Consider the following 12,229-nt stretch of genomic DNA (forward strand, 5'->3'; position numbering starts at 1 on the left):
CTGCTGCTGGGACACATCTGTGTGCACCCTTCTCGTTCAAGAATGGTGGCTTAACTTCTGCGTAGGTGATCCTTCCATCTAGGCTTGCAGCCTGGAAGGCAGCTCGACTGCTGCCTTTCAGTAGATTACCCAAGTAGGTGGTCCAAATGGAGTCTTGCTATCCTGCTAGCCAGATGGTTCATTCAAAGTTCACTGAAATAGTCTGCGTTGTCTCATGGCGCCATCTTAAGGATCATGGGAGCTGGAGGCTAGGTCAGGCTGTAGTAGTTTGCACAATTTGTACTGTTTAGGTAGCAGGGTCCCCATTTGGGTTGATAGCTGCATCTGGGGAATTAAATTTACCGGGGTTCATTTGGCGAGGAGCTGGGGAGTGATAAACTTCCAGGGCCATAGGCTTATCTAAGGAAAACTCCACTACTTCAAGCCTCTGTACTATGGGGCGCCACTTAGGTGCAGGGGTAACCACAATAACCGCTGAAAAATAACACCAAACACAGGTGCCAGAAGCAAAAATAAAAGGGCAGAGACCACTTTGCTGTTCAAAGTAAAAGTTTACTTGAAGAAAAAAAATAAAGTCCCAACCAGTATGGAAAGATCAAACTGCATAAAAATCATAATAGTCAAAGCTGTGGTTTCTGAGTCCCTGTTGCACCACCATCCAGGCTTAATGATCCCTTCCTATTGGAGAGTAGGGTACTGGGCAGCTCCAGTACAAGCTAGGAAAATAGATGGTACCAAAATCTAAAAATAGAATCCATGATTATCATAATCTCTATAAATCTCCTTGCCCTTGCTTTTGCATTGCAACATAGGCTTAAAGATCAGCGACTCAGCCTTTCCGGATACAGAGGGGGGAGCCTTACCTTCCAGACTGGTCAATTGAAAGTCCAAAAATCTTCAAATCTATCACTGACTCCTCCTCTTCTGATCAAAACCTCAAGGGATGAAGCTATGATCTCAAAATTCCACTCCTGCTTCTCTCCCTCTCTTCTCCAGGCCTCAGGGGCCTAGTCAGGGATCTCCAGCAACTCCACACCCTCTCTCTCTCCCAGTCTCGCCTGCCCTCTGACTCTGAGCATGCTCCTGGGGATATTTGTATCCCACACAAGCCTCCCACAAAATGGCGGGCTTAATGCAAGGGGAGGGTCCAAAAATGCAAACATTGCTCTCACTGCCCAGAGCTGGAAAAACTGGTGGGGATTGAAATAGTGTCAGGCATAGCCCCCATCACATCTCAGAGAAGCTTGTTGCTAGTCCAGATGCTTTTGTTGCACTTGTTGTTGGGCTCACTGCTGTCTCCCTGGTGAGGGCCTGGCATAAATTTCCCATGCTGGCTGAGCAAGCTCTCAGGTGTAGCAGGCACCTTGCACAACAGGGAGAAAGAGAGAAAAATTCTCCCCCTTTTTTTTTTGTTTCACCCTAACTCCCCCCCCCCCCCCCCCAAAAAAAAAAAAAAAAAGAGAAGTACTAGCTTCTCTGGCTTTGATTTAGAAAAATTCCTCTCTATCTGAGTAGGCCTAGGCAGTTTAACAGAATAGATTCAACTCTCAGGGCTGCCGCTGCAGCCAGGCCCAGAAACCAGAAATTAGTAGCATGGGTCCTTGATCACTGCTGGACTTATTCCAGCAAATCCCACTCTACCAATATACGTGATAGTGTGGGGTAGCCCTTGGCTTTCAGGGGGGTTGCTGGAGGACAGAAATGGTCTGGGTGCTGGTTTTTCTAAGAGATAACACTTTTTTTATCATTTACATCAGACCTGGGCAAGGGGCGGCCCGCGGGCTGAATCCGGCCCGCCTACGGTCTGTGACCGGCCCGCCCCACTGCTGAGAGCAGACGGAGAATGAGGCACGCTGCCTTCCCTCTGCAAGGGAAGGCAGCGTGCCTCATTCTCCGCTCCCTCGCTCCCCGATTGGCCGGCCAATCGGGGAGCGAGGGAGCGGAGAATGAACTGTTTTTTTTACAGCGTTCGGTGGGGGGGGGAGGGAGTGACTCGAGCGAAGACACGCTGCCCGATTGGCCGGTGCTGGGCAAGCCTTGCCCAGCACCGGCCAATCGGGCAGCGTGCCTTCGCTCGAGTTTCTTTCCTACCTACCTACCAGTTCCGCCTTTCGCGGTCTTTTTCAGGGGTCCCCAACCTCCGGTCCACGGGAGTTTTTTGCCGGTCCGCGGCGCGCGCTCCCGGTCTCTCCCGCTGCCGTTGCCGCTGGGCTGTCAGCACGTTCAAGCCCAGTGGGAACGGCAGCAGTATTAGAAGCTGTGGTACCCGCGGCTGGCCTTTTCTTCTTCCCGTGCCTGCACCCCCCCTCCCGTGACCCGGAACAGGAAGTGATACACGGAGCGGTGCGCGGGAAGGAGAAAGAGCCGTGCCGCGTCGGCTGCAGCGTCAGTCCCCGAGCAATTGAAGCAGCCAGTAATCGAGAAAGGTGCCAGCAGCATGAGCCTCCCGCGGCCGATGGGATTCTTCTTTCTTGGCCTGCGGGGGCTGCTGCAGCTCCCATTTGTGCTCGGGGGGGGGGAGAGGAAGTGAGTAAGAGAGAGTGAGAAGCAGCCAGCCAGCCTGTGTGTGATTGACTGGTCAGAGAGCTGATGTGTGTGTGTATGTGAGAGACAATGAAAGTGATTGCTCAGGGAGATGACTGATGTGTATGTGAGAGTGTGAGACATTAGTCAGGGAGGTGACTTGTGTGTGTGTGTGTGTGTGAGAGAGAAAAAGCATGGAAGTGAGAAGTCTGGGTATGTGGGAAAGCATGAGCGAAGGAAGCCTGGAGTTGTGGGAGTGAGAAACCTGGGTGAGTGTGCATGCATGAGAGAGAGAGACTGCTTGGTAAGGTGACTGTGTGTGTGAGAGAAAAAGACTGGTGTGTGTGAATGTGAGAGAATGTGATTCAGGGAATGAGAAGCCTGTGCACGTGGAGAGTGAGCATGGAAATGAGAGAGAGACTGGTGTGTGTGTAACAGAGAGAAAATGATTATGGGAATGAGAAGCCTGTGCATGTGAAGAGAGTGAGCATGAGAGTGAGAAACCTGGGTGTGTGTGAGACAGCATGGGAGTGGGAAGCCTATGTGTGTGTGTGTGTGTGCATGCATGAGAGCGAGAGACTGGTTGGTAAGGTGACTGTGTGTGTGAGAGAAAGAGACTGGTGTGTGTGAATGTGAGAGAAAGAATGTGATTCAGAGAATGAGAAGCCTGTGCAGTGGAGAGCGAGCATGGAAATGAGAGAGAGACTGGTGTGTGTGTAACAGAGAGAAAGTGATTATGGGAATGAGAAGCCTGTGCATGTGAAGAGAGTGAGCATGAGAGTGAGAAACCTGGGTGTGTGTGAGACAGCATGGGAGGGAGAAGCCTGTATATCTGAAAGAGAACATGGGAGTGAGAGACTGGTGAGTGTGTGTGTGTGTGTGTGAGAGAGAGAAAGAAAGTGATTATGGGAATGAGAAGCCTGTGCATGTGGAGAGAACAAGCATGGGAGTGAGAGACTGGTGAGTGAGTGTGTGGGTGTGTGTGTGTGAGAGAGAGAGAGAGAGACAGAGAAAGTGATTATGAGAGTGAGAAGCCCATATATGTAAGAAGAACACGGGAGTGGGAAGTCTGTGTGTGTGTGTGTGTGTGTATGGCATGAGAGAAACTGTTCAGGAAGGTGACTGGTGTGTGTGCCAAAGACTGTTTGGGAGATGATTGGTGTGTGAGAGACAGAAACTGGTCATGGGGGCATGACTGGTATGGTGTGTGTGTGAGAGACATGGGCACTAAGGAAGAGGACCATAAGTATAGAGCTTAGCTTCTACTGCTGCTTCTGGTGTGTGCCATGGCCTGCAGGGAAGGGGAGTAGGAGAGCTGCTGGAGGGGGTAAGTAAAGGTGGCTTTAAGTTTATTTTTCTTGACTGCCATTTTAATTGTGTGATGTCTGCTTTTTTGAAATATTTTATTGGTGTTTGGAGAATGTTTAATAGTTTTTATGAGTTTTTAATTGTTGGATGTTATTCTGTTCATAGCTGTTTTGAAACATTTATTCTGCTTATTAGTATAGTTTTACAATTATTTCTGTGTGGGGATCTATAGCTGCTTGCTATTCTGTTTTCCTAATAAGAGGTGTATTGGTTTTTAGGACCTGATTTAATATTTGTGGTGTTGCCTTTTCATAGATAGGGTTGCTCCTGTTTTGTATTCTATAATACAGGTGTAACTGTGTGTGGATTAGTTTATGTGCATTACTACAGATCCTGGGAGTATGTTAGGTCGGTTCTGTGTCTGTTACCGAGATGAGATATTTTGCTAGCATGTAAGCGTTTGTATCGGTCTTATTTGTTGTGTTTTCTCAGAGGACATGCATTGGTGGTAAACTGCTGTCTTTTCATAAGTAGGGCTATTGAGAACTGAGTTAATTATATTAGTCCGGCCCTCTGAAACCATCCCAATTTCTCATGCGGCCCCATGGGAAAATTAATTGCCCACCCCTGATTTACATTAACAGAAAAGTAGCAAAAATATGCCGGTTTCCCCCAGCATTGCTACAGCTAAAGTCAGGAAATCAAATCCTGGTGTTTTCTCCTCCTGTTCTAGGCCTCAGTTGTTCCACCTTGGGCTTTGGTATTTATTCCCCTCCCAGAAAAACATCTTGCGGGCTGAGGTCCCCTTCTGGCTGGGTCTTAAGTTTGGACCAGTATTTAGCCAGTCCGTGGTCTCTGTAGAGCCAAACACTGCCTCCTTCTGTTAGAGATGTGCAGGGGAAAAAAATTTGTTTTTGTTTTCAGGAGGTTCCCCCCCCCCCCCCCCCCCCCCCCACGAATTTCGGTTTGTGGATTGTTTTCGTTTCATTCATGAGGAAAAAAATGAATCAAAAAAAAAAAAAGCCAGAAAAACAGAAACAAAGCCTCCCAGGGCCTTCCGTCCCCCTTCTGCCTGGAAAAAGGCCATGGTCAGGATCCCCCCACCCCCTACTTACCTGGTCCGGTGGGGATCCATGGGCGAGGCCTAGGCCCGGACCCAAATCCGCCCACAGCCCGCCCACAAGTTATCCGGCTATTTAGATAGCCCAGATAAGTGACTTATCCAGCAATCTAGCCGTCACTGAATATCTGGCTATCTAGCGGCCGCTGAATGTCTAGCTATATTCAGTGAATATAGCTAGACATTCAGCGGCCGTTAGATAGCCGGAGAAATCCTACTTATCCGGCTATCTAGCACTAAAAGTGCTTTGAATATTGGCCTCTTGATATTTATTGCGCTATGGTGCTTTTTTTTTTTAATTATTGCATGTAGTTTTCTTTTGATGGCTTGTAGAAATCTATGACAACATCCACGGATCTTAAATTTCTGGTCTTTTTGGACAAACTTTCACATTACACAGTTTGTGTTACAAGGAACAGTCGTCTATGGGCACTGTTAAATAACATGGCACATCTTCTTTCAAGCCTGATGCCCTAAATATAAATGTAGGATGAATATTTATTCTTGATTTCCTTTTTTTTCCCTTGATTCAGCATACTTTACCAACTAGGTTTCACAGAATGTTGTGACTTTAAAAATATTATCGCAGCTATTAATGTTACAGTTGTGAATGTTGAAGCCTCGTGGGAGAGGGTATCTACTTCTAATAGCTTATTTCTGTTTTACAGGAAATTATTTGCCAGAAGAACACTGTGAGTATGAGGACAATTTTGCTTTTAAGTTCCCAAACCTTTCCTTTTCTAATAAGGATGTGCAGTGTTGTTTTTTTTTTGTTTAAATTAGTGCGCACTATTTTGATTTAACGGGCACTAAATTGTAGATTAGAGTGTACTAAAAAAGAAAGTATCATGGGTATGAAAGGCACTTCCAGTGTCCTGCATCCCTCACTTTCCCTCTGCTGTTAACCCTTCAGCTCCCTGTGTCCTGTCAGGTTCTAAAACGTCAACACTGGTAATTGCTTCTACAGCAATGGAAACATTGAGAGCCACACTAAAGAAATGTGCATGTCTCTTTGTGACCAGATTTTGAGCTTTGATTCCAGGATCTGGAGCCCATTCCTGCTCTGAGATTTGGGCAGAAGGCAGTTCTTAAGCAGGAGGTGGCTGACAAATCAGCCCTGAGTTTAAGTGTACACTGCCAGTCAGACAGAAACACGAGACGTGATTGCAAACAGTTCCTGACGTTTTCCCATTTTGCAGTGAATTGTTCGCGACCAGTCCAGTCTGACACGCCATCAGAAACCTGGTCACCGGGATTGCTAGACTTACACATGATCCCAGTGTTTAACAGCAAGAAGGGCACGTATTCCTTTTTATCATCCACCAATTCCATTCCCAATAAAGTGTTACAATGACGTAATATTTAATATCCTGTATATGGACCCAAATGTAAAAGGTTAGGCTGAGTGGTTATATGTTACGTCATAGAACCCGTGCACTAAAAATTAACAAAAGAAAAAAATGAAAATGGCGAAAATGTAAAAAATTGACATGAAAACATTTTTTTGGCTGCACATCCCTTTTTCTAAAGCTTTTATTTGCTTTCCTTTTGTGAATGGTTTAACATTGATCTGCTGCTGTTTTTCTGTGTCACTCATGCTTGGGCTCTGCTATGCTTCTCCTTAGAATGACTGCAATTTAAAATAGGAAAGTCCTGTTACTTTGTGACTTTGAAATGTGACTTAGAATTGTTCGCAAGGATACTGTAACTGCTTATTCAGTGAGGGAGCAACGTAAACCACATGTGATGAATTCATATCTAAATGAGGCCGGTCTTGCCTCATTTGGATCAGTAGGAGACACTGGGCGTAGGGGGCACGGTTATGTCTTGAGAGCAGGACTGCAGCAAGCATCCTGGGCTTCTTTCAGCTAGCCAGCAGATCCCGAACTTGGTCCACACCCTGCTGGGCACAGCCCCGCAACTCTCGCAGGCATTTTGTAAACAGTGATGTATAAGAGGGATAATTATTCAGGACGGGCCCGGAGTTCCGGCAGCCGTGCTGTGGCAAATGGCATACAGAGTCTGATTGAGATCAGACAAGCCTTGGTGTGCCATGGAGGTGGTGTGCCGAGGCCTGCTGATGGAAGGAAGATTGCTGCTGCTGTTGTGGCAACTCCTGCCAGTCAGAGTGGTGCTAAGGCTGCACCTTGGAGGAAGTATTCCTCCAGCTTGTTAGGTTGATGAGGATATCCTGTGCCTCCTAGGCCTGCCATTTGTGCAGGGTTGGGGAGCGTACAGTGGAAATCACAAAAATGAGAGAGTGATAGCTGCCATACAGGAGGGTGAGCTATGGACAAGATGGTTCACAGCCAGCATAGAAGAAAACAGTGAACAGACAAATGCAGATTCTGTCAAACATAACCTGGAACATTTACTCATCTTGTCCCTGGGTGTGGCATGTATTTATTTATTTAAAAGCAATTAGTGTTGGTTCGTAAATATTTTTAGTTACTTCAATTTCATTATTGTATGTTAAACTCTAATGGATGGTCCACGGTCTGTCCAGACTGTTTCTCCGTCAATCCTGTTATTTGTAATTAATTTCTAATTCTAGTTAATAATGTCAATTGTAAAGCCTGTTGCTAAGTTATTGTTAAATGTAAACCGCGGTGATGTATATCTTTATGTACTGCGGTATATAAAAATCTCTAAATAAATAATAAATAAATACCCACACTTCCTGTGTTCAGTGCGGGGGTACAATATGGAACATATACAGACAATAGAGGAGGAGGGGGGAGAAGACAGACAAGCATTGAGGGAGTGGGTTCGGTTGTGCTAGGGGGTAAGGAGAGAGGTAAGTAGAGGTCTAGGTAGTAACCTCTGAAGGGGGGCAAGTTTGAGTGTAGTCCGTTGTCATCAAGGTTGGGGGATGCTTTTTGGAAGAGGAAAGGTTTTTTTTGGTTTTTTTTAAGAAAATTCTTTCTTGAAAGTAAATTCTGTATATAGAAAGTTTGTATAGCAGAGTCAAGTGGTGTGGTTCATCCATCAGAAACTGTGTAAACAGTATAACATCACTGTACCAGAAAAACACCAGGATCACAGCCACAACCCTGGTAGAATTGTGTAGAGAATGAAAATGTTGTAATCGCCTGGGATATTCCTCTTCCAATCAATGAAAAGCTCAGTCGAAGAAAACCACAGTGGGTAAAGGGAAAAAAAAAAAGCACAAGGACGGCATTACTAACAGAAGCATCGGTACCAAGCGACTATTCTATACAACGTATAGAGAAAGAAGATCCTCAGATATCAACAAATACAATTGTCGACCAAGAAAATGTGGTGGAAGGATACAAGAATTGACTCGGTTGAATAGATTCAATTGAGGATTAAAAAGAACTTCCAAGCGCAGCTTGATACGTTGCTTGTTCATCTTTTATCCTTAAAGTCAAGAAGGAAGCTGCTTGGTAGTATGCAGGCAGAGACAGATTTAGGAGTTTGCCATCATCCCTGGGCACTGTTGCTGCTGTTGTGCCCCTCCCCCTCCCCATAAAGTCAGACAATAGTGAGCAGGAAGTGTTTGCTGCAGCAGCTCAGGCATAGATTTTGTGGCAAAAACTGGAAAAATCTGAAACACATTGGCAAACATTTCCATCTTTCATATTATAACAATGAAGTCATTTTACAACCTTGTTTGTGTGTGTATATGCAACTTAGGAGTCCGTCACTGACAGTGAATTATCCTTTAAGAATCATATCGCAACTAAAATAAGGGAGGGATATCACAAGTAACTAACATTGAGACGTTTAAAACCATTTTTAACCCCAGAGGATTTCAGAACGGTGCTACAATTGCTCATTTTCTCCAATTTGGACTGTTGCAACTCATTATTTGGACGTCCGCTCCAAATCTTACAAAATACAGCTGCCAGAATCCTAGGTACAAGAAAATATGAACATATAACTCCAATTCTTACATCTCTGCATTGGCTTCCAATAAAATTCCGAATAGATTACAAAATATTGACCATTCTACACAAATTAATACATGAGGAACAGACTGCCTGGTTAGGCGCAGCTATCAGACTCCATGTACCACATCGAAACCTTCGCCCAGCCAACAAAGGCCTCTTGACAAATTCCCTCTGTTCGTTCCGCACAACTTATTTCAGTTGGGGAACGAGCAATCTCTCTCGCTAGCCCCAAACTTTGGAACACACTTCCAACCGAATTAAGATTACAACCCAGTTTGAAAACATTTTAAGAAGGAATTGAAAACCTGGTTGTTTACCAAAGCCTATCAAGACCCGCAATGACACTTTCGCATCCTCCTCACAATGTACCTTTTTATTGGGCCTCTCTATCTTTATTTCTCTCAGCCATGATAACTTTTATATTTATCTTTACTCTTATTATATTTTATAGTAATTTTATGCTTCTAATTGTAACTTTTATCTGACTTTTATTCTAATGTTTGTATTATTTTTTTTAAGAAGTTTTACTTGGATCGAAACTTGTAAACCATTATGATGGCGAAACCGAATGATGTTATATAAAACTCGATAAATAAATAAAATAAAAATGGATTTTACCTATTAGTACAGGAAGAAGATCTCGGAGAGGGGCAGAAGAAAAGGGGAGGGTGAGAGGACCAGGGATGGAAAGGAGGGAGGACTGGAAATGGGGTGAGGAAAAGGTGAAAGGACTGGGGATAGGAGGGAGGAGTATGAAAAGGAAAGAGGGCTGAGGATGGGGAAGGAGAGATATAAAGGACTGGGGATGGGGGGGGAATGAGAGATGAGGAAGATCGAGGAAAGGGGGAAAATCAGGAATTTGGGATGGGAGAAAAAAAGGGAGAGGGAGGGAGATTCTGGGATTGAGAAAGGGGGAAAGAGAGTAGGAAATGTTGGGGGGGGGGGGGGGTGTTTCCAGGTTCTGGAGAGGAAAGAAAGGAGGTTCCAGCATCAGGGGGATAGAAGCTGAGATCAAGGGAGAGAGAATCTGAATTGCATTGGGGGGGGGGGGAGGGGAGGGAGGTAGCCCTACGGTGCTCTGGTCCTGCTCCCCCTTACAGCTCCTCTCTAACTTCTGTCTGTCTCAATCTCACACACACACACACACACACACACACACACAGACACACACAGACACAAACACTTCCTCCTCCCCCCCCATCTGATCCACTCTCATCCCTCAGCCTCTCTTCTCACCCCCCAGTGAGCTTCCTAATCTTACCAAAATGATCCCCCTTTGCTGCCTGTGCTCCAGGCTCTTACTCCTCCCATTTGCTGCCTGGGAAGGGAGGGGCTGAAAGGAAGAAGGGTTATTCTCTGGCTAAGCAAGTTCAGCACAGCTGGAAGGCAGTACATTTTCAGCCTGGCCTGCTGCCTCCTGCCAGATTTATTTTTTCCACCCTAGGCACAGGCCTAGTGTGCCTATTGACAAATCCAGGCCTGTATGCAAGTATTAAGAAGAGCACTAGCAATAAATTTGAGAGCGTGGGATCAATGTTTCCTTTGGTTTTTTTTTGTGCTGAATGTGCAAGAATGTTCTTGCGTGCAATGTGGTGTACGAATGTGTGCGCAGCAGTTCTTTGAAACATCGTCCTACACTCTTTCTTGTGCATGCCATTCTCCTGTGTGCGCTTATTTCACCACCTGGTGTGCGTGCGCACAGCTTACAGGGAACATTGATTGAGATTGTATGGAACATGTCTTGACTTACGAGTGAGGGCCAATCTTGTCATGGTACATGAAAAAATATTCCATTTGGAGACGCCGTGCCCAGCGAAAAGTAAAGAAAGGCCAAAATAAGAGGTGAGCAAACATAAGAGAGTAAATGCCAAAGAATGTCTTTTTCAAAATCTTTAATGGCTGGAGACGTTTTTAGGAGGTGGAGGAGAAAAGGAACATCTGAAACATACTTGCTGGACCGGGGTAAACAGCGCCTTGCCTGACGGACAAAGCGAGGACTTCCGGGTTTGACGTCATCGGGGTGGAGCCGGCGAGAAGGGCTATAAAATCTAACCCCCCCTGCGGCGCGCAGCCCAAGCCGCGCGTGCCAAAGGGGCGCGCGGCTTTGCCTGGAAGTCTCGCAGTTTTTTGAAGTAATTAGTTCTTCTCCTCCACTAAAAGTAAGTAAAAACGCGATTTCTTTTTAAATTTTTGTTATCTCCGAAACCTCCATTGATAGAATCAACTGTATAATTTACTGGACAGGTTTGAAAACTTTTATTTCTTCTTGGTGTTTTTCTTGGGTATTTAGATAGGCCCCATATGAAAAGGAAGGGGAAACTGAGGGAGGTAACAACTACTTCCTCCCCAGTAACTCCCTCCCAATCTAAAATTGAAAAGTTTTTCAACTCAGCCCCAGAAGTTACTCCCGTAGAAGGAGGCGCTGTGAAGCCTATGGTTGAGCACAAAGAGGAATCACCTGCCTCATTGACATCTTTAAGTCCGGGAGCCCCAAATACGCCTTCACCTTCCCCCCCCTCGGTGGACTATCTGTATTAAAGATTTTTGAGTTAAATTCTGCTTTAACAGGGGACAAGGTAATACAAGAAGGTGGTGATGTAGAACCTTGTGATTCGGATGAAAGAGAAGGCACAGACACACACAAGTGTGTGAATATTGTCGGTGCCTTAGGGTCAGAACCCATTTTACCTCCAAAATTCGAGAAACCCTATAAAATAATGTTAGATAATGTCTGGACTGCCATAATGACTTTGGAAAAGTCTATTACCACTCTTACAAATGTGGTCACAGATGTGAATAAAAGAATGTTAAATATTGAACAACATGCAGGATATAGACCAGAGGATTTCAAAAATAGAGAAAATACAGACGAGCTTAATACAAGGGGATTCGATACATCATATAAAAATGGAGAAAACTGAAAATGAACTGAGATACTTAAATCTGAGGGTGATTAATTTTCCACAGGTTGGAGGAATTTCAGTTCAAGAGCAATTTAAACAATATCTGGGTACAGTATTAAAAATACCAAATGAATTGACACCGCCTCTGGCGAAAATATATTTTCTATCTGATAGAAGAGGGAAAGAACAAGCAGGACAGCAAGATCAACAACAACGACAAGGTCCATTAAATGTTACAGAATTGTTAGAAATGTCAAATGAAGAGATGGTTCTTAAGAGAGGAACTGTACTTGTTAGATTCATTTTTCCATCAGATAGGGATATGGTACTAAAATTGTTTTTGAGAAATAGATCTGTAAAGTATTATGATCAACAGATCTGGATTTTTCCAGATGTAACTAAAACACAAACCAGAAGAAAGGAATTTTTGGCCTTAAAACAATTAGCAGACAGAGTGGGTG

At 44.8% G+C, this 12,229-nt stretch overlaps 1 protein-coding gene across 1 annotated transcript in view; it reads left to right on the forward strand.

Annotated features, from left to right (window-relative positions):
• Nucleotides 1-12,229, forward strand: part of MAP3K5 (mitogen-activated protein kinase kinase kinase 5) — a 375,637-nt gene that overhangs the window by 136,041 nt on the left and 227,367 nt on the right. The window contains exon 4 of the mRNA XM_029596916.1: nucleotides 5,620-5,643. Coding sequence (XP_029452776.1) covers nucleotides 5,620-5,643 — 24 coding nt within the window. The remainder of the gene's footprint in view (nucleotides 1-5,619; nucleotides 5,644-12,229) is intronic.

This window comes from Rhinatrema bivittatum, chromosome 3, assembly GCF_901001135.1.
Source record: "Rhinatrema bivittatum chromosome 3, aRhiBiv1.1, whole genome shotgun sequence".
NCBI lineage: Eukaryota > Metazoa > Chordata > Amphibia > Gymnophiona > Rhinatrematidae > Rhinatrema > Rhinatrema bivittatum.